At 39.2% G+C, this 20,685-nt stretch overlaps 1 protein-coding gene and 1 long non-coding RNA gene across 3 annotated transcripts; both read right to left on the bottom strand.

Moving 5' to 3' along the window:
* Positions 1-256: 256 nt before the first annotated feature.
* Positions 257-3,920, bottom strand: LOC121524469. 2 transcript variants are annotated; one of them, XR_005993117.1, is made up of 4 exons: positions 3,904-3,918; positions 3,587-3,646; positions 1,294-1,486; positions 257-590 (listed from the first exon to the last, which is right to left on the bottom strand). It is a non-coding gene; the product is annotated as an uncharacterized LOC121524469 (long non-coding RNA). The 2 variants fall into 2 exon arrangements; XR_005993118.1 differs by lacking the exon at positions 3,587-3,646 and having other exon boundaries at positions 3,904-3,920.
* Positions 3,921-8,875: 4,955 nt separating this feature from the next.
* LOC121523887 (glyceraldehyde-3-phosphate dehydrogenase-like) lies at positions 8,876-19,653 on the bottom strand. The gene is made up of 12 exons (XM_041808948.1): positions 19,593-19,653; positions 19,234-19,281; positions 13,606-13,705; positions 13,365-13,474; positions 12,937-13,027; positions 12,731-12,846; positions 12,199-12,280; positions 11,510-11,661; positions 11,213-11,291; positions 10,993-11,076; positions 10,512-10,609; positions 8,876-9,232 (listed from the first exon to the last, which is right to left on the bottom strand). Exons 2-12 carry the CDS (start codon positions 19,254-19,256, stop codon positions 9,163-9,165), a joined length of 1,005 nt encoding a protein of 334 aa, XP_041664882.1. The 5' UTR covers positions 19,257-19,281; positions 19,593-19,653; the 3' UTR covers positions 8,876-9,162.
* Positions 19,654-20,685: the final 1,032 nt, after the last annotated feature.

Here is a 20,685-nt window from a genome sequence, read left to right as displayed (position 1 = left end):
TGGAAGACGATGGTTCCCCACTATCCTTCCAGTTTTTAATAATACGTTGGACAGTTCTTAACCCAGTTTTAGTAGTTTCTGCAATCTCCTTAGATGTTTTCTCTGCTTGATGCATGCCAATGATTTGACCCTTCTTAAACAGATTAACATCTTTTCCACGACCACAGGATGTGTTTTTCGTCATGGTTGTTTAAGAAATGAGAAATTACTTATTGCATCAGCTGGGGTTAAATAACTTGTTGCCAGCTGAAAGATAATCGCCCATGCAGTAATTATCCAATAGGAGGCTTGTACCTATTTGCTTAGTTAAATCCAGGTGGCGACTTTTTTTTTTTTTGACCAGGCAGTGTAGCTGCTGTGAAGCCTCTTGTAGGATCTAGTCTTCCAAGAGCAAGAGAGAAGGCTGGCTAAATTATTTGGATTCCTGTAAGGTCAGAAGAAGTCTAGTCAGTAAAATATCAACAGAAATCAAGCTTTGGCAGTTTAATAGTGATTGGAAAAAGCAGTGTTTGAATACTGTGTAGGTCCTCCAGGGGAATATCTCCTATGTGCAGGCTGAAGCCTCCAGCTGCCAAATGAACACTGAGAAGCTGCAAAAGACAACACATTTAAGGAACCGTTAGACTACTACTACATGTTATGCCAAATAATAGCTAAACAAGGTATCACATCATCTTACACAACCTTATACCTAACATTTAAATAAACTTTTATTGCAACAAACTATGACTATTATTATTATCAAAATGGTTAGCTTACACATAAAAACGTGGAGATTTAGCCAAAACAAACTTCAAAAGGCAATTATTATCACCATCATCCATTTACCTCTTCTGAGGCATAGTGTGGGCTTAATATTTGGTGGTTAAAATTGCTGAATAACCATGAACACCCATCAAACTAAGAAGCAAACATTTCGCTTCAGACAAAACAACAACTAATGTTAGTATTAGCATATTAGCACCCATTGTTAGAATAACATTACATTAGCTAATATCCTTAATTAAACAAGACTTTCGGAAGGCTACAGAAAGTCCTGCAATATCCTACTAGCTAGTTTATTGAGGGTAATTTCAATCATAGTTCAGCAATAGCAAAGGTAAGATAGTTAACTGTTGGCATTAGCCATAAGTCTTTGCAAACATAACATTAAAATTTTGTTTGAAATTGAGAGCTATCACGCTTTAAATTACATCATTAATTTGATTCAAATGTGTTTGTAAAATGGTCATTACAATGTCAACTGTAGCTTCGTACCTGTAAAATAACCTTAGATAAATGCGAGAAACATACCTTCGCCGTAGGAATCCTATTGACACGGTCGCATTGTTTGGAACTATTGGGGGCTCCCATGATCCGCCATTGCTGTAAAATTATTGGCCCATTGGCGTCTATGGAGTTGACGTAACTCTCTCTCTCTCCACTGCTCTGGCCAGGGCAAACAACAAAGAGACAGCGGACTTCCTTTAGCTGTGCCTCTAGTCACCTTAAAGGGAGAAGACAGCAAACCATTAGTCAAAACAGAGGCAGTTGGTGTTTTGTTTAAAAAAAAGCTGGCCCCGAATCCAAATCGTGTCATAACTTCAAACGTATATTCCCATTCTATTCTGTCAAATCAATCTTTATGCTCCCTAGCAAACTCAAGCCTTTTTTTTCCAGTTAGCCTTACTGATTAGTGGTTTTGACCCTTCTTAAACAGACTTACATCTTTTCCACGACCACAGGATGTGTCTTTCGACATGGTTGTTTAAGAAATGAGAAGTTACTTATTGCATCAGCTGGGGTTAAATAACTTCACACACTGCCTGGCCAAGAAAAAAAAAGTCACCACCAAAAAAAGGTCACACACTCTAATATTTCATTGGACCGCCTTTAGCTTTGATTGCAGCACGCATTCTCTGTGGCATTGTTTCAATAAGCTTCTGCAATGCCACAAGATTTATTTCCATCCAGTGTTGCATTAATTTTAATATTGATGATGGGAGAGTCTGACCACTGCGCAAAGCCTTCTCCAGCACATCCCAAAGACTCTCAATGGGGTTAAGGTCTGGACTCTGTGGTGGCCAATCCATGTGTGAAAATGATGTCTCATGCTCCCTGAACCACTCTTTCACAATTTGAGCCTGATGAATCCTGGCATTGTCATCTTGGAATGTGCCCGTGCCATTAGGGAAGAAAAAAATCCATTGTTTAAGAAATGAGAAGTTACTCATTGCAGCAGCTGGGGTTAAATAACTTGTTGCCAGCTGAAAGATAATCGCCCATGCAGTAATTATCCAATAGGAGGCTCGTACCTATTTGCTTAGTTAAATCCAGGTGGCAACTTTTTTTGTTGGCCAGGCTGTGTGTGTGTATATATATATATATATATATATAAATGAAAATCACAGTAAAGTCCTTTAGAATTTTATATAAGGAATAGGAAAGATTACAATGTAAATTTTCTCTCACTAAAGACTGAGGTGGTAGAAATACAGACTGAGCAAAGAGGGGAAAAAAATGTAAATGTTCTAATAAAAGTGTTTGCTTTGGAGGGATTCAGTAGAAAATCTGTTGGGGACTGTGTTCTGTATGCGATGTGTTTAGACCTATTATAGCATCTGAAGTTGAATCTCCAAAATTGAGAAAGGAATGCACACCAGCCCAAAATGTTCTGCTGTGTGCTGAAATACAACCTGAGTTAAACATGCCTTATCAGTGACAGCTTCACATGGTGTTATAGCAGTTAATACATCTTTTAATCAGTAAAGCTCTAAGTTTTAATCTTTTTTCCTCTAGACATCCAAATCCAGGTGTGAAGGGCAGCTCAGCTGAAACAGGACCGTTTCCCAAAGAACCTCCATGGAGGAGGCTGAAAGGTTTCACAGTCCAAAGATGGTACTAATTGTTTCCCTTCCTGACATTTTCTCTGACCCGAAGACTGTTTTTATTTCAGCTGGTTAGTGCTGTGATTAAAATAAGACCAAACTCAAGACAGTGGTCTCTGTGCTTATGTCAGATCTGATTACTTTTATATGCATCCACATTTTCAGTTATCAGCTGGTTTTCTGTTGATATATTGAAGCTTTGACAGTTAATTTATGCAGGATGTATGATAATGAAGTCTGTGCATAAAATGATTGTTGCACTCAAGTTGGATTAATGATTGATAGCTAAAAGAAATACCCCATGTTAACACTGACAAACACCAGTCTTTTTTTTTGTAATTAATACACTTATTGTATCAGCCTTTGCATAGACCACTGCTGGTGTAAGAGTGTAAAAAGTAGTATTTTGTTGTAAGGCGGCATAATTTAGTTATTTGGTTATAATTTGTTCTGTTATCGTCTTTCACCATGTATATTTTTATCTATAATTTTACTCGTGTGCCTCAGTAAGGGAGTCAAACTTTACTGACTTAACACACCTTAATTTGGAGGCTTTCCATGTAAATATCAATTGATGATGTGATAGAATCAACAAATACACTTTGCCATGGTCTGCCACTCCTAAAAAAATGTCCTGCCACCCTTTTGCCACCCCAGGAATATTTTCTAGATCCGCCCCTGCTGGCACATAAACAAGATTGTACAGAAGGAAGACGCACCTGAGTAAATTCAGAGGGAGCAAAATCAGTCAAAAGGATATCTTCGTCCTTACAACATGCCTAACACGAGAAAAAGAATATTTAAGACGAGTCTCAAAAAAAGATGTAGTGGCGGCGACAGCCCACAAGCACACACACAGCTAACACATGATAGGCTTACTCTCTCTCTGTCCTATTTACAACTAAATACACACACAAAAAAGTCACACATTCCTCTTCCTGTGCAGATATTACATCAACAAAACTGGTTTAAACAGTTAACTCGAACTAGTAACTCATATATTCGCACTTTACAGACGAGCAACGGTGATACATACCTCTCTCTGCCAAGCTCTGAACGGACTGAGGAGAGGGAGGAAATGATGCCACATACTCGCCGTACCGCCAGCAGAGGGCGTTGTAATGTCAATAGTACAATATCTCAAAATTAAGACTTAGAAATACATTAATTAAAAGAAGATTTGGTGAAATTAAACTCAATATATCAACAAAACATACTAAATACTCTAAAAAAAAAAAAAAAAAAAAGACAGTATATTTATGCATTATATCATTTTATGTCTGTTACATTAGCAAATTCAAAAAGTCTTTGCTTGGCAAACAGAATGTCCAGTCCTGCTATCTTTGTTATCAGTTTATGTAATGCTATTCTAGTAGATTTCAGTTCAGTAAGGGTTGTCTCTAATTTTGTTGTAAATTAGGCTTTCTCTAGTTGTTTTTAATTTCTTTTCCATTTCAAGTTGTTTAACAGTTTGTTCCTTTTCCTTTGACTAGTATATGATATGAACATACCCCTCATATAAGCTTCATAAGTGTCCCACACAATCCTTGGATCAGCTTCAGCTTTATCGTTAGTTTCTAAGAACAGATCAGTTTGATCTATCAGATCCTTAATAAATTTATCATCCATTAGCCAAGCCGCATTCATCCTCCATGAGAATGAGCGAACACTTGGTCTAAGGGGTTTAATAACCATAAGTACAGGGGCATGATCTGACAGAGCAATGTGGCCTATATCAACATGTTCAACTAAATGTAAAAGACACCCAGAAACTAAAACATAGTCAGTACGCGAAGCTGACTGATGGGGCTGAGAATGGAACATATATTTCTTTGAGAGCTGATTACAGTGCCTCCATGCATCTACAAGGTCAAACTCCTTAAGTATGTCTAAAAGAGCCTTGGCATTTTTAGATATAATAACCTACAGGGGGAGTCTGTCCACAGTTGGGCATAATGCACAATTAAAATCAGCCCCAATTATCATACACTGCCTGGCCAAAAAAAAAGTCGCCACCAAAAAAAGGTCACAAACTCTAATGTTGTGTTGGACCGCCTTTAGCTTTGATTGCAGCACACATTCGCTGTGGCATTGTTTCAATAAGCTTCTGCAATGTCACAAGATTTATTTCCAACCAGTGTTGCATTAGTTTTAATATTGATGATGGGAGAGTCTGACCACTGCGCAAAGCCTTCTCCAGCACATCCCAAAGATTCTCAGTGGGGTTCAGGTCTGGACTCTGTGGTGACAATCCATGTGTGAAAATGATGTCTCATGCTCCCTGAACCACTCTTTCACAATTTGAGCTTGATGAATCCTGGCATTGTCATCTTGGAATATGCCCGTGCCATTAGGGAAGAACAAATCTATTGTTAGAGAAATGATAAGTTACTCATTGCATCAGCTGGGGTTAAATAACTTGTTGCCAGCTGAAAGATAATCGCCCATGCAGAAATTATCCAATAGGAGGCTCGTATCTATTTGCTTAGTTAAATCCAGGTGGCAACTTTTTTTTTGGCCAGGCAGTGTATTTTGGCAATCCATATCAGCTAGTTGACTAAGTAAAGATGCATAGAATGCCTTGTCCTGAATATTGGGGGCATAAATATTTCCCAATGAGATGTCCTCCCCATGTAGCACCCCTTTAACCAGTACATATCTACCTTCAGAGTCTTTAACAGAGGCTGTGACAGTGAAAGGAAGGTTTTAATGCAACAAAATGATCACACCTCTCTTACTTGTGGAGTGTGATGAATAAATGATTTGACTGACCCATTCCCTATGGTGTTTTTTATGCTCTTCATCATTCAAATGTGTCTCTTGAAGAAAGTCTATTTGAACTTCATCTTTTTTAAGGGAATTAAGGATAGCCTTCCTTTTAACTACATTATTGGAGCCTCCAATGTTCCATGTACTTATTTTAACACTCATTAACACCTTTTTATGTTATAAATCTCATGTCAAAAATATCTAACTGTTACATCTGGTGTGGACCAGTCTGTAGCCAGAAAAAATAGAATAAATTTTGCACAACAAAAGAGTGGGTTCTGAGCAAAACCTAAACACGCTCAGAAACACTGACAACTGAACAGGATGCATTAGTAACACATACATGAAACTAAAACAAATATGTGCCTCGGTTCCTGGCTGCTTGTAGAATTTTCTGTTTATCAGTGTAATCATGCAGTCTCACAAGGATAGCTCTCGGTCCCTCTTTCATCTGCGGACCCGTACGGTGAGCTCTTTCGAGCTGAACGTGGTCACATTCCATATTCAGAACTTCTGGGATCCACTTTTCGAAAAACTGACCAGTGTTCTGCCCTTGATACCCTCTTTTAGACCAATAATTATCAAATTGCTACGCCTGCTCTGGTTCTCAAAGCCCTCCAGGCAGTCTAATGCTTTCTGGAGTTGAACTTCCAGGGCTTTCACTCGGGGTTTTGTATCAGCCGACACATCCTCAAGGTCCGAGACCTGCTGTTCCCAGCGACAGTCCCCATCCTCTGTATCAGGTTGTCGAGTTTCTCCGAGACTTCATTTACTGGCTTAATTATGTTTGCTAGCTTACTGCCCAACATCTTTTCAACGATAACATCATTTTTCAACTTAGTTCTAAGGCTAATTTAGAAGAAATGATAAAGTAATTGCAGTATTTTAAGTAGCTTAGAAGGCAGGCTAGCAGCCTACGGGACCTATTGTTTGTGACACATGCCAACCATTAGTAGCTTAAAAAAAAATGACACCGTGTTCATAAGGTTGATGATCATTGGATTCGTGGTGGGGCTTCAGTTCTTACTCCATATTGTTAAAGGGCATGTATTTTACCCTTTTAGACAAGTTTACATTGTTCTCAGAGGTCCCCAAAACATGCCTGTGAAGTTTGTTGCTGAAAAAACACTCCAGTATTGGATTTGTGCATGTCTAAAACCCCTCTGTTTCAGCCCTTCTCAGAACGAGCCGTTACTGTGTCTGCGGCTTTAAATGGTAATGAGCTGTCTGACTCTGCCCCTGACCACACTCCTCTCAGGAAATAGATGTGGCACTCCTGATTTACAGACAATTTTATTCAAAGGGAAGGACCTGACTGGGATTCAAACCATCAATCTCCCAGACCAAAGCCAGCAGTGTAACCCACTGAACTATCCAGCATCTTAGTTGGCAGATGAGAGGAAGATCAGGAGAGGAGTGTGGAACTTTCTTCTACGGGTGGGCGCTTACTACCCATGTGACATCATGAGGGTAAAATCTGAGAATGGCTTGTTTAGCACACATTTTCTGAAAGGTGGAGAAGGAGAGTGTGGAAGGGAATGGATTTTTCTGGTATTTGAGGGGATAAGGACAAGCCAGGGGCACATATTGTTGTTGGAAAAGCCTGAAAAATTGATTTTTGCTTACGTCCCCTTTAAAATTGCTTGTTGTCGATCAAGACAAACAACAACCCAATCATGGCTGGTACTTGACGGAGGAATGTGCCAGGGCGATAGCAGTTAGTCTCTCAATAGTCTGCACCCTGGAGGAATTACAGGTTGCAATAAAGTTTCTGTGAGTGGTCGATTAAACTGGATTAATCATTGCCATGATGTATTTTCTGTCACATTAGTCTGTCAGGTTTTAAAGTAGATCATTTATAATTTACAGTCTTACCTGAAAATGTAAAGCGGCATAAAAAGAGAGGCATCAGCAGCATCAAAGTCCTCATGCTGCTTACTACTGCTTACTACAAGTGACTCACAAGCAGCTGCTTGTAGTCACTTGCTGGTTGACTTTGCTTTATTTTTATCCTCTAAAATACTGACTGTAGGTCAGTAGGTAGGAAAATAATATTCCCTTTTCATCTCGCTGTCTCATCTTGACTCCTCCCTGAAAGGTGGGAGGTGAGGAGGAGAGGTGAGGTTACGTTTGAGAAATGGTAAATTTAACTTTACTGTCACCCTCTGGAGACACCTGCTGATTATCTCAAAAGTCAGAAGCATTTTAAAGGTAAGAAAGAATCAACTCAAGCAGTAGCCTGTGTGTTTATTGCCATATTGCTCTGTTTTTTTGTGGTGTCAGTATTGTTTTGGTCATTGATTCACCTGTACGTGGTGGTCTTCAGACTGACAGCTGAACTAAAGGAGCATTCAGTCATCTACTTTGGTGTGTGGCTGTGTGTGTGTGTAACAGGAGTAATGTGTGTGACTGCAGTATGAACACAAATGCATTATGTGTAAGGTAGGCTGATGAAGACTTGCAGAGCTGGTGTGCAACTTTTGATGACACAGTTGAATATAGCATGTTTGTCTATGAGTGATTGTGACAAATAATGCCACAGTGTCTTAAAGTTAGATGTAACCAGTCATGGGTGATTACTGATGCTCAATGTCTCATATAAACTCAGTATGATAAATTTTACACAGCTGTTCTGAACTTATTTAACACAACACCAGCCACTGCACATCCGTAGACCTCTGGAGTGAAGGAATTATCACTGTTTTCTGTCAAATTTGCCCCCTAATTCTCATTTAGGTTTGTTACAACTACAGGCAGTTTTACCATAAGGCAAAGGTGCAATTCTCTAGCAAAGGTGAGCATCAAATGTGAGGTCAATATTTAACATTATTCCAATGATTCAGACAAGTATTAGGAATGTAAATAAGAAGCCCTGAGTTTAATAGTAAAAATACTAACCTGGGAAGTATCCTTGAATCCCTGTTGAGTTTAAACCCAAAAGGCCCAAAATGTTCTAGTAACAAGAAAAATATGCTTAGGGAAATCCTCCAGATTAAAATAGTAAGTTGGTGGATAACCATTTAGATGGGGCTAGTTTAAGTTATAATACTGTTTGGTATTTATATTTCAAATATGGATATGCCCTGTAGTTCTCCAGTTTCATTGCCCTAAAAAGAGGTGCGTCAAAGTATTTGGTTCTCCAGCTGTGATTGCTTTTAGATAAAAAAGAAGGGCCTCATGTAAGTCTTTGCCAGTGACCTTCCAGTGACTAAAACCACGTTAAAAAAAAAAGGCTGAAGTCTTTCCACAAACTGAGGGCTTTATTATCATGTTAAGTGCAAAGGAGCCACTGTGCATGTTCAGTGCAACAAGACCATTCAGAACAACAACAGTCACCTCTACAAACACTGCCTGCTGCAGTCCTCACTGCTGAACAGAACAGAGGTGTCTACCATATAAAAAGGTTTTATCATCAGCGAGACGTTTGTCGTGGATGAGTTTGCTCCCGAGGACGGATGGCGCAGCATCCAGTTACAGGTGAAGGAGGCGGGAATCATGGGAAGGAACGGTGAGTCGACAGAGGATTTTACTCCTTGGTGAACATGTGCTGGACCAGGTCGCACACACGGTTGCTGTAGCCGAACTCATTGTCGTACCTGCAGAAAAACGTGAACAAAGACGGAAGTTAAGCTCTGTGGGGGAATGGGGTCATTCATGAACATCTGTCCTATGGGACCTTGGAAATAAATGCTTTAACTTTCACAATTTAAGGATTTATCTTAAGAAACTGCTCTGTGGAGAAAAAGACCTGGTCTTTTTTAACTGTATGGATATGTGAGATTTGATTAAGCTTTATCACACAAGGTCGATATTAATAAAAATGTGCAAATATAAAAAATACTGGCAAAAAGTCCAACATCGTAGTGTGCAATAACATCTGTGAATTATTTTGTTCTTTGGTCTAACAACATAAACCCACCATCTTTCTACATTTATCTTTATTGTAGTCTCTGATTGTGAATGTAATGTTGTAATATGTTGTAGTTTACAAATAAATTGTTTCATGGGGCCGACTGTGGCTCAGTAGGTAGAGTCGGTCGTTCCACAACCAGAGAGTTGTTCGAGCCTCCACTCCTGCAGTCACACATCGATGTGTCCTTGGGCAAGACACTTAACTCCAATTTGCTCCCACTGCTTCATCGTGGGTATAGATGGTACAGATGTGTATGAATGGGATTAGCTTATACTGATTGCCAACTTCCATAGCAACCTCTGCCATCAGTGTGTGAATGTTGAGTGACTGGAGTGAAAGTGTGTGAACTGGTAGGTGTGACCTGTGGGGTAAAAGTGCTTTGAGTTATCAGACAACTAGAAAAGCGCTATACAAGCACAAGTCCATTTATCCTACTATGATGGCATGCATTATCATCAACAGCCGACAGTCATTATATAGGGGCGACACACATTTTAAAGGTTACAGCAGGCCCTGTAGTGTAGAGATGTCACTGTGACACTCAAGAATTTTGGGTATTATAGTATTTTTTACTGAATATGCTTTTTTTTTTTTTTTTTTTTAAGTGGTTGACTTCTACCTTTTTTTCTACAGTAGGAAATACCTTTGTTTCACACTCAGGTTGCTTGTGGTAGTTCTAACTACCTAAAAACTAAAAATCAAATCCACTATGGAGAAAATTAATGAGATTTTTACTCTCGGAATTATTGAGCTCTATTGCACCTTGTGCCTATAACCAAATAACAAAGGTTAATATTTTTGTGCGTCACTAAGTGTCTGTGTCCACAGACACAGTTTCTGTGCACTGGCAGATCTCATTTTCAATACAAAACCATTGTGCTCCAGTGGTTTCAGCTCTCAGCAGCCTCAGCATCAGCTGTTTTTGTCACTCTCAGTTATGACATTACACATCGTTAGCTCACCATGAAACCAGCTTGACAAAGTTGTCGTTGAGAGCGATGCCGGCGCCAGCGTCAAAGATGGAGGAGTGAGGGTCGCTGTTGAAGTCTGTGGACACAACCTGGACAGAAAGAGGAAAACAGCCATTAACACACAAAGGGGCAGCCAAAGACATTTATAAAGAGTTAACTATGCCATTGTAGGACGAAACACATTGATTTGTGGATTGAAAGTGTTCTCATCTTTAGTGAACAATTTAAAGTCATAAATTATGTTCTTATTTTTTCCAGATGCCCCTAACATGTTGTTCTAATGCCATTAAAATACTGAAGGAAGATCAAATAAAAATCAAACAAGTCCTTTACCTACCACATCATGAAAGAAATGCTGCTCTCTAGCGGTTACTAAATTAATAAATACTTAATCAGAAGTAGAGCTGACTGTTCATGTTAATTTAGGATAAGTGTCCTGTAGGAAGAGGAATTTAGGACATGTTTTCCATACCTGGTCCTCTGTGTATCCCAGAACTCCCTTCATTGGTCCCTCAGCAGCGGCCTTGACGACCTTCTTGATGTCCTCGTACTTGGCCTGAAGAGTAGGATATTTAAATGTCATATTACAGATTAAAAACAGGGTTCAAACTTTGAAACAGCTGCCTTTTTAAATGTGAGCTGGTGAAACTGAGTGATAATAAAGCTTCTTGAAAAGGTAAAGGGACACTCACGGGCTTCTCCAGGCGGACAGTAAGATCTACAACAGAGACGTTGGGGGTGGGGACGCGGAAAGCCATACCGGTGAGTTTTCTGGAAGAGCCATACAGAAGAGAATTAGGCTATAAAGTCTGACTGATTAATCAAATAGTAGACATAATTTAACTTGTGGTATATCCCTGCACATACATACTTGGATCTTTTCAGAAGTTAGCAAAAAAATTCAGGAGATCTGTGTTCTTAACATACTTGACATGAGAGGACAAAATTCCAAATAACCACAACTTAAATTAGATGGAAGCAGATCATACCCGTTCAGCTCAGGGACGACCTTGCCCACGGCCTTGGCGGCTCCGGTGGAGGCGGGGATGATGTTCTGGGAGGCACCACGTCCGTCTCTCCACAGCTTACCGGAGGGACCGTCAACGGTCTTCTGTGTGGCTGTGATGGCGTGAACTGTGCTCTGGAAGAGAGAGAGCAGATGTGAACACGGTATCACAATCAACAAGTCTTAATTTTAATTTTTCTCGTTGTAATGGGATTTGTCTTGTTCCTAGTGGTGGAACTTAAATGACATGCATTTAACCAGCTCTAACTACTCCAAAGGTTAATCAGTGATTTATTGTTTCATTCTCACTGGTTACACTTATTATAAATATTTCTAAAAATGTTCTTGCATAACAAGAGTAGTTTAAAGATGAAATTTGACTTGTTGGTGTTTTAACTGGTTAGTTGCCATTCCTCCAAGTGGAAGTAGAAGTGCACTGGAAAATTTGCGACATATCTTAACTGTTTTACAGATATAAAAAAGTAAAGCTGTTTTAAATCCTTAAAGCTAAACAGAAAACAGATTAAAATGTTGCCAGTTAGCTCTATGGATGAACTCCTGTCTTCCAGAGTCTTCCAGATCCTTCTTGTTGCTAATTATTTTTTTATGACAAGGGTCAGACTGATGTGCATGAAGGTGGAGTAGCAGTGTTTAAGTGTCAGGGTTCCTTACCATGAGACCCTCAACAATGCCAAAGTTGTCGTTGATGACCTTTGCGAGGGGAGCCAGGCAGTTGGTTGTGCAGGAAGCGTTGCTGTAGAGAGAAAAAACAGAAATACATGTCATAGTCGATAAAAAAGCGAATGCAGGACTTAAATGAGAGACGCACATAGAAGATGTTGGTAAACATTTATGTTTTGACTCTAGAAGCATCCAGATGTTTACATCTGTGTCAGACTGAAAAACAGCTTACATGTGCCACACTAACAAGAGCAACACTGCAGCTACACAAACTCATCTTCCCTCAGATTATTAATCAGTCAAACCTAAAGGTCATCTTCATCCACGAAACCTTAGATTGAAGCTCCAGAATACACTGGTAGAAATCGACCTTTCAATTTTACTAAAATACCAGTTAAAAAAAAGGTAAATGATCTATATATGAGTTTTGACCTTTGACATTTCATCACTGTTGAAAATGATCACCTGACTCATTCTGACCACCTGCTCAGACGAAAAAACTCTAGAACCAGCAGAGACTCACCTGACAACTTTCATGGAGTTGTCGTACTTGTCGTGGTTGACGCCCATGACGAACATAGGAGCATCAGCGCTGGGAGCGGAGATCACCACCCTCTTAGCTCCGCCCTTCAGGTGAGCCTACAGAGAACAGAAGAAAGGAAATGAAAGGTTACATTATATTTATGGCTTTTTCAACTTCCTGAATGTTTAATTACTCTACAAACTTACAGAGGCTTTCTCGATGGTGGTGAACACACCTGTGGACTCCACAACATAGTCGACGCCAGCATCGCTCCATTTGATGTTGGCGGGGTCTCTCCTAAACATCAACACAAACAGGAGAAGTTAAACAGTCCGCTCGGTTCTAACTGACAAATGGTTTAGTTGTTTTCTTGGGGGCCTGATGTATGAATCCCACTATCTTAGGACAACAATGCTGGTTTTCTTTGATAATTTGTTAATTTCATTTTTAAGGAAATGGTGTAAAACAAAGTCTTTGCATGTTCTCTGGTGTTTCTGTGATGATGTTTGTTAAATCACGTTTTTTAGTTCAGTCATTTGTTTTGCTCCATCTGAGGTTTAACCAGCTTCACTTTTCATTGGTTGGATTTCTCAGGTTACACCAATCAAGAACCGTTGGTTCAGGGAGTACGTACTCGTGGAAGACCATGATGTGCATGTTTCCGATGACCAGCTTGCCGCCCTCGGCCTTCACCTCTCCGTGCTTCCACACGCCGTGAGTGGAATCATACTTGAACATGTAGACCTGCAGCAGAGCAATGATGAGGACAGATGTCACAAGAGTTCTCCTCCTTTTACACATTGCTGTGAGCCAATGTGGTCAGTCCTGCCCAAATTTAACTAAAAACTCAAAGGGACCAAAGACAGGCCTCTCACCATGTAGTCCAGATCGATGAAGGGGTCGTTGATGGCCACCACTTCGACCTTGCCTCCAGTAGCAGCGGCGCGGGTCACCAGGCGACCGATACGTCCGAATCTGAAATGCAGGAGGATGTAGTCAGCATGGGGAAACAACCCTCTGTGTTTAAAACAATATTAAAAGTTTAAAGTGAAGCTTGACATGAAAAAATTAGATTCTGAAAGTTTCTCCTTAAGTTTTTAGGAGTGGCACTCCTGTAGACCCAAATGTTTGACTTGCTTTACTTAAAAACCTCTTACAAATTATATTTTTAAGCAGCTGTGCACTGCTTTATTCATCCACTTCACACCACAGAACCCCACTCTGACCAGCAGGTGGCACTGTAACTCCAATTTGAAACTGGATCCACATCAGAGGACAGCAGTGCCTTACAAGGCACGCCAACCTTGACTCTAGATGACAATTGTTGGCACAGCAGCCAAAAGTGTGTTTATGCCTAATATGGCTGCTCTTATAGCAGGTCAAATAGGAGCCTCAAACCTGAGAGGGAACTAAGAGAGGGCAGACATGTCCAGCTGGATGAATATTCATATTTAACATAGTTAATGGTCACAGAGACAGCAGCAGCTCTGTAATTCTGGTAGTTAAAAGTTGTTGATACTTAATGACACCATTATTTTTAAAATGACAGAATCTCAGTCTTCTTAATATTTTATGGTATTAAAAAGTAACAAAATACTTAAAACAATTCAAGTCGTCAGTCATATTTTTAGCCCACAGTTACCTTAAGAAAGAGTGCATTGTCTTTGACCTTGCAGAAATTATGGCAATTTTCAGTACACAAGCTTTTCTAGTGCATCCTGTTATTTAATTTGCAGGTGTTTACCTACAGTACATAACAAGAAATGACCCAATACCAGGTGCCTAGGACAGATATATTGATTTTATTTGACTTATACTGTGATATATTGAAATTCAAAAATTTGGAATGGCAGCACACATATCCTTGCTATTAAACAATGATCCAAGAGAGCAGGAAGGAAATCTGAGTAAAGATTTATACATATAGAGGATTATCTTAAAAACTATCCTGTTAAAAGGTCAACTATTATCTACAGGGAAGCAGAGAGCTGTATAAACTCAACTGAAGATGAACCCCGATAAACTGAAATTAGTGTGGAATTGCTTGATAACTTTTAAAGCTATGAGAGACTAGGAATGCTTCATTTACAGTGAAGGACAATGACACTAAAGAGAGATGAGCTGATCCTGGAAATCAGGAACTAATGTTCAAAATCATATTTTAGCTTACTACTGATTTTGATGTTTTCTTCATCATTTCTTTTGGTGTGAGACCCCCAAAACACAGGCATTTTCTCTCCACACAAACAGATCTGAGTGAGAGTTTGTCCAGTGGGTTACTTCTCTAAATCAGCACTAAGATATAGTAGATGTTGGTGTGAAATTGATACAACAAAACAGATGCGATCTGTTAGTTGTATAGGTTTAGGCAACAGTATTTGCTCATGTGCTGATGTCTGTCAACAAGGCCAATATCGCTGATACTGATGTTGGATCAGTGCATTCCTAATGCTAAAGGTTAACACAGTAAAACACAAGGAAGGCACTGCTCAGGTGATTAGTGTTGTAAATTCTTCCCTCAAGCTAGATAAAAAGTGAAAAATCGAAATTTCTAAACCGGCTCTTTGGTAGACGATCCAAAAAGTTGATCTGGGTTTCCTTTGGCCAAAGTTGTAGTCTAGTTTTATCCAAAAGTAATCAAAAATAAATTCCATCTCAGGAAAGTAAAGAGCAGAGTTGCCTCATCATCAGTAAAGTCCAGGGGAAATTCACTCTGCACATACAATAGCAATAACTGCAAACTGTTCAACCTTTCTCAACAGCACAGCCGAGGCTGCTGCAGTCATGCAGACAGACTTCCCTTTATTTAATCAGGCAGGTTGAACTAACTAAAGTCAACCCCTTAAACATATGCAGATAATATTTCTTGACAAGCAAATGCATCTTGTTGATTAGGAAACTTGCCAAAACTGCCATTTCACAACCAGGGCAGCAAGTCAACATGAGAAAGTACTCATGACTGTATGGTGTGTGGGATGAGTAGAGAAGTCTAAATGTGAAGCTACCTAAAGCCATGCTCAAGAGCATCTGCAGGGTCAAGTAGGAGAAATTCAGGGCCTTATTGTTGGATTCAGAAAATGTGTAATCATGGGATGCTGGACAGCCAAAGTTGTACCACAGACCCTTGTAGTTCATGAAGCAGGAAGCCTCAGTTTGACTCTGATGCTTGGCATTTTGTTGTACGTCATTTCCCACTCTCTCATCCTGGTTTCCTACCCTATCTACTCTCTTATCCTCTGCAACGAATGCTTAAAAATACAATTTGAATGTAAAAGTTTTAGGATCCATAACAATTTGAAAGAACATATTCACAAATAGGGCAAACAATTGCACTATTCTTAAAGACGTCAACAAAAAGAGTTTTCATGTGAGGATTTTTCACCAGTATGACCATGAAAGTGTACCGCAGTGGCAGTTTTTTAAATAAAATATTGTTACCAATTTAAATTTACCAATAGAACACATCAGTGACCAACTTTGCTGCACACTGCAGACAATTTCTGAGAATATTTTAAGCTGTAGGGTCAGAGCTCCGTCTACTGGACAGAGTATGTGACTGGATAATTCCTGAAGCTTTGTTTTCTGCATTACATGTTCTGTGAAACAGTTTTTTATATCTGCAGCAAAAACTAAAATCTAAATTCAGAAATTAGAAACAAAGTTAAATGACAGCATATAAAAGCTTTGGAAATGAAGAATAAAAAGAGTTACAGACGAGATGCCATAGAGTGCTCCACAATCTGTGCTTCAACATTCAGCACTGACTGAGTCCTGTTATGTAACATCACATATCTCCATCACTCAGGAGTCACGTTACATACTTACTGTATGTTCTCATGACACTGTGTGAAACTTTACCCTGCGGTTACAGAGACAATCACACACTCTGCCTGCCAACGTTAAAGACCACGTCTATCTAAAGAAAGGTCAAAATGCAGCAGGATGTTAAACAGCTTGGGTTGTCAGGAGGAAGGTCATCACTACAACAAAAAGTTAGATGGGCTTTTGAAAGTTTAATGCGAATGAAAACTAGAAGCTTTTTTATCCCAGATATTCTCATATCAATAGACAAAAAACCCCCACATCCGCTTAGTAGAGCTGTTCCTATAACATTAACAGTAGCCTACACTGCCCTCGCAGTGTAGTATATACTACAGCAGCCGTTAGTGTTTTCTCTTCTTTGGTTGTGTGTTGACCTTATAAACTTAAAACAAAAAGTAAGGCGATTTGTGTTTGGTACATAATTTCTTTGTTGTAACAATGCTTCTTGGTAATAAATCTTATACTGTTGGAAAGCCTGTTTATTACCCTTTTAAATGATGCCACATTTGTAAGGATCATGCATTTGTGGGATGAGCAGCAGAGCTGAGTATGTGGGTTGCATCCAAGAAAAATGTGCCAGATCTTCTCTGTCAATGCTAAACAGCTTATTTTGAATTCAAAACTAAAGCAGCTTCATGTCAAAAATGTAGGTTTTTCCAGACCAATTAGCAGACAAACAATGTCAGGAGAAGCTGCTGTTAGCCTACGTTGCATGTGCAGCTTCTAATTTAGGTTGTTCTGTGTGTTTAGCCAAGCCATGACTAAAATCTGTCAACTCATATTTAATAAAACATGACTAGTCTAGTACAGCTTGGCTTCAACTACTGCCCTCCTTGAAATGCAGCAGCAGAATTTCTAGGAACAAATGCAACTCTCCAAAGATAAGTCCAGGATCTGAGGACAAGTTTAGACTTGTAATTCTAAAGAGCGACTCTCTACTCTTCTTCACTGACAGATCAGATAAGTGGGCACAGCAGCGTTCACTGGTGAGTTCTGGGAAGCTACCAGAAGACCAAAATGGACCAGAGCCTGTCCTCTGTTTCTGTGGCTCAGTGTTGGTGTTGGTACAGAGCCAGGATTAAGAAGCTAAACCTCCCTGCAGCTCAACAGCAGCTGTTTCATCAAGGAGCAGGAGGAGGAAAAGTTTTACCGACCATCTCCGAGTCAAGAGAACGCTGTCCATAAAAAAGCCGTCCGTATGATCTCTGAACTTCAGCAGAAAGGTTAGAGGGTTAAAAATAGACGAGGAGAGAATAAAAGGAATGTGACAGCTGAGAGGAGCAGAGATGCAGACGGAGGGAGGGGGGGGCTGAAGGGTGTGGAAGAAGAGGGGTCGCCAACCGTGACATCGCAACACCACCGGACTATAAATAACCAGAGAATAGACGGGTCCTGTCCAGAGTCCTCTCCTGTCACTTTGGCTGTACTTTCACAAAGAAAGTCTCAAAGAGGAAGAACAGACAGATGCTTTTCCTTAATATAGATATACCTGTGTTAATTTCTGTTTATTGTGTTTTCTGGACCATCAACAAACACCAAAGAAGTGGTTTCCAGAGTACCCATCTAGATTAAATTTGATGTAAACTTATTTTAGGAACTTTTTCATTCATGTTTAAGAACAGTGCATCTTCCCCTCCATCAAATAGACACATAATACTTGCAGTAACTATTTATATTTCTTTGTTTATGAAATGATGAGTTCATAAAGTGTCAAAAAAGGCAAGGGAAGGGACCATTAGAAATTTCCAGAACCCCCTGTGACCAAATTTAAGAATAAAAATACAGGAAAATATGAAAATGTTCAGTTTTACATTAATCAAGGCAAAGAGAAGCAGCAGAACTCTCAAATGAAAGCTGGAACTTGGTTATATTTATACATTTCCATTTTAAATGGACTTAGCAGCATTTTTGTTGGATATCTAGTGATTGCATCTCCAGTACTTGGAGTCATTCTTCATCATCTTAGTTTTTTCACTGGTATGGCTAAGCCAAATATTCAAGACTTCATCTTCTTATCAGAAAAATCACATTATCTCTTCACTGATTCACATTATTCGCTCCAATCCTCTGCCCATTTTCCTCTGCAATGCTCACGTCTTGAAGTGAAATAATTAAAATCTGCTCTCTGATAATAATTTAGAGGTCACAGAAACACTGTAGGGGCCTGTTCCTCACAGATCTTTGCACTCTGTGCCTTGATATGTATATCACTGCTACCAGTTAAGGAGATTTTCTGCTGCTCTTATATAATGTTGCTCTGAAGGGAAGAAGCAGCCTTAAACCAAGAATATGAAAAAGGTCCAGAGGTTGTGCACCTGCTGCACAATGTTGACACTCAGTAGACACCTGTAGTGCACACAAGAGAGCTGCTGCATGCCAGCAAGGGGAATGGAAACGTTTTACGAGCATTTTTATTCACAAAGTTTGTTTTAAGCCCAGTTTCAGTCATAATTAGCTAAAAAAATCCATCTTTAAATTTGACCAGAACTCATAGCAGAGCTGTTTGCTCAAATTAACATTTTAAAACACTATCAAATCTGTTTCTCTAAATAACTTCAACATTTAAGGACATTTAACTCAATTGAAGGCTTTACTCTGACATCCTGAAGACCAAATGAGAAAAAATGGCACACTGAGGTTTTTCTAAGTGACTAAACTAAATAAAAAGAGCATCAACTCACCCATTGATTCCAATCTTCACCATTTTGTCTGATATGATCTTTTCCTCACTGACAAAAGAATAAAGAAAAAGTTAAAAGTCGTATATTTCCTCAATAAAAAGCACACATCTTAAGCTGCAACCATCCATTAAACATTGCTTGTCTAAAACCTCAACTTAAGAATGGCATGTGAGCTGCAGAAAAAGCATCTATACAAGCAAACTAATGTTTACACTGAGGCCAACTTTTGACTTTAAGATAACTTAAAAAGTTTGTTTAGACAGTTTTTGTTTGTAAAAACATTACAGTCGTTAAATTCCTGTATTGCACAGCTTTGTTATATTCCCTCTCACTCAAAGCAAGTAAAACTTATCACCTACCGTCAGTGAAGGCACCTCAGTCAGCTTGTCCTCTGTGGGAGAAGTGAGAGCGGGGAAGAGCAGAGGTGCCACTGCGTTTTTATACTCCCCCCGCACTGCCAGGCCACGCCCCCAATCAGAATGTCAAGGTCGCCTGAAGCTGCCTTCCTAAATGTTTGTATAATGTAGAGAACTTAAACAGTTAAAACATTTACATGGAGTTTATTTAATAAAACATGTTTGCTGAACATTATACCTTAGCAGACATTTGATTTTATTCAAACAGTTTGTTTGAACGATCAACCGCTATAAAATTTCAAAGTTATCACACTCAAAGAGCTGCTTTTAAAATGCTAAGCTAATGTTAGCATTCACCCATGACCTAGCAACACATTGTCATTTTATATTGTTACAGAATAAATTACAGTGAAAATCCTATTTAAGTTGTTATATTTTTTGGGTCAAAGCTTTGTCACCAAAGAAAAGTAGATCGTTACTGAGGGAAAATGTGCGTTCTTGAGCAGCAACAACACACATACAAATCAAAAATATAACCTAGCTAGATAGTTTTTTTTAAGTCCTTTTAAAAATATGAATAAAATCCTTGAATTTTTAAAGTATTAAAGGCAAAATACAAACAATTTTAAAAATTAGCTTCTGATTCTGACTGATGGCTGTTTGTAATTTTGCTACCATTAGCCAAATCTGGCTGGCTGTTTTTCTACTTAGCTAATTCAGAGTATCCACCTTATTCCTTGAGGGTCTACTGTAGCTATGAGTGTGGGTGGACCTTCCAGTACAGCAATGATAATAGCAAAATCACTTTCAGTGGCTTACTGAAAGTGATTTAGCATTAGGGGTGTTTTTTTTTTTTAAGGAATTAAACTTTAATTTAGTAAGTACTGCTTATTTTAATCGTTTAAATAATCTAGCTAAGCTTAGAGTTATATATTATATTTCCTGTAAAGCCTGTTTTGTGCTTGATGCATGTGTGGAGTCCTGAGTGTTTGCGTGTCAAATGTGATGTAAAATCCTTAGACATGCCCCTTCCTGGGGGTTTCTGTGTGGCAGGTTTTCGCCATAGACTGTAGAAAGAATTGGACAAAGCCTGTGT

This window comes from Cheilinus undulatus, linkage group 16 (assembly GCF_018320785.1).
Source record: "Cheilinus undulatus linkage group 16, ASM1832078v1, whole genome shotgun sequence".
NCBI classification, from domain to species: domain Eukaryota; kingdom Metazoa; phylum Chordata; class Actinopteri; order Labriformes; family Labridae; genus Cheilinus; species Cheilinus undulatus.
This window is presented reverse-complemented; position numbering and strand designations above follow the sequence as displayed.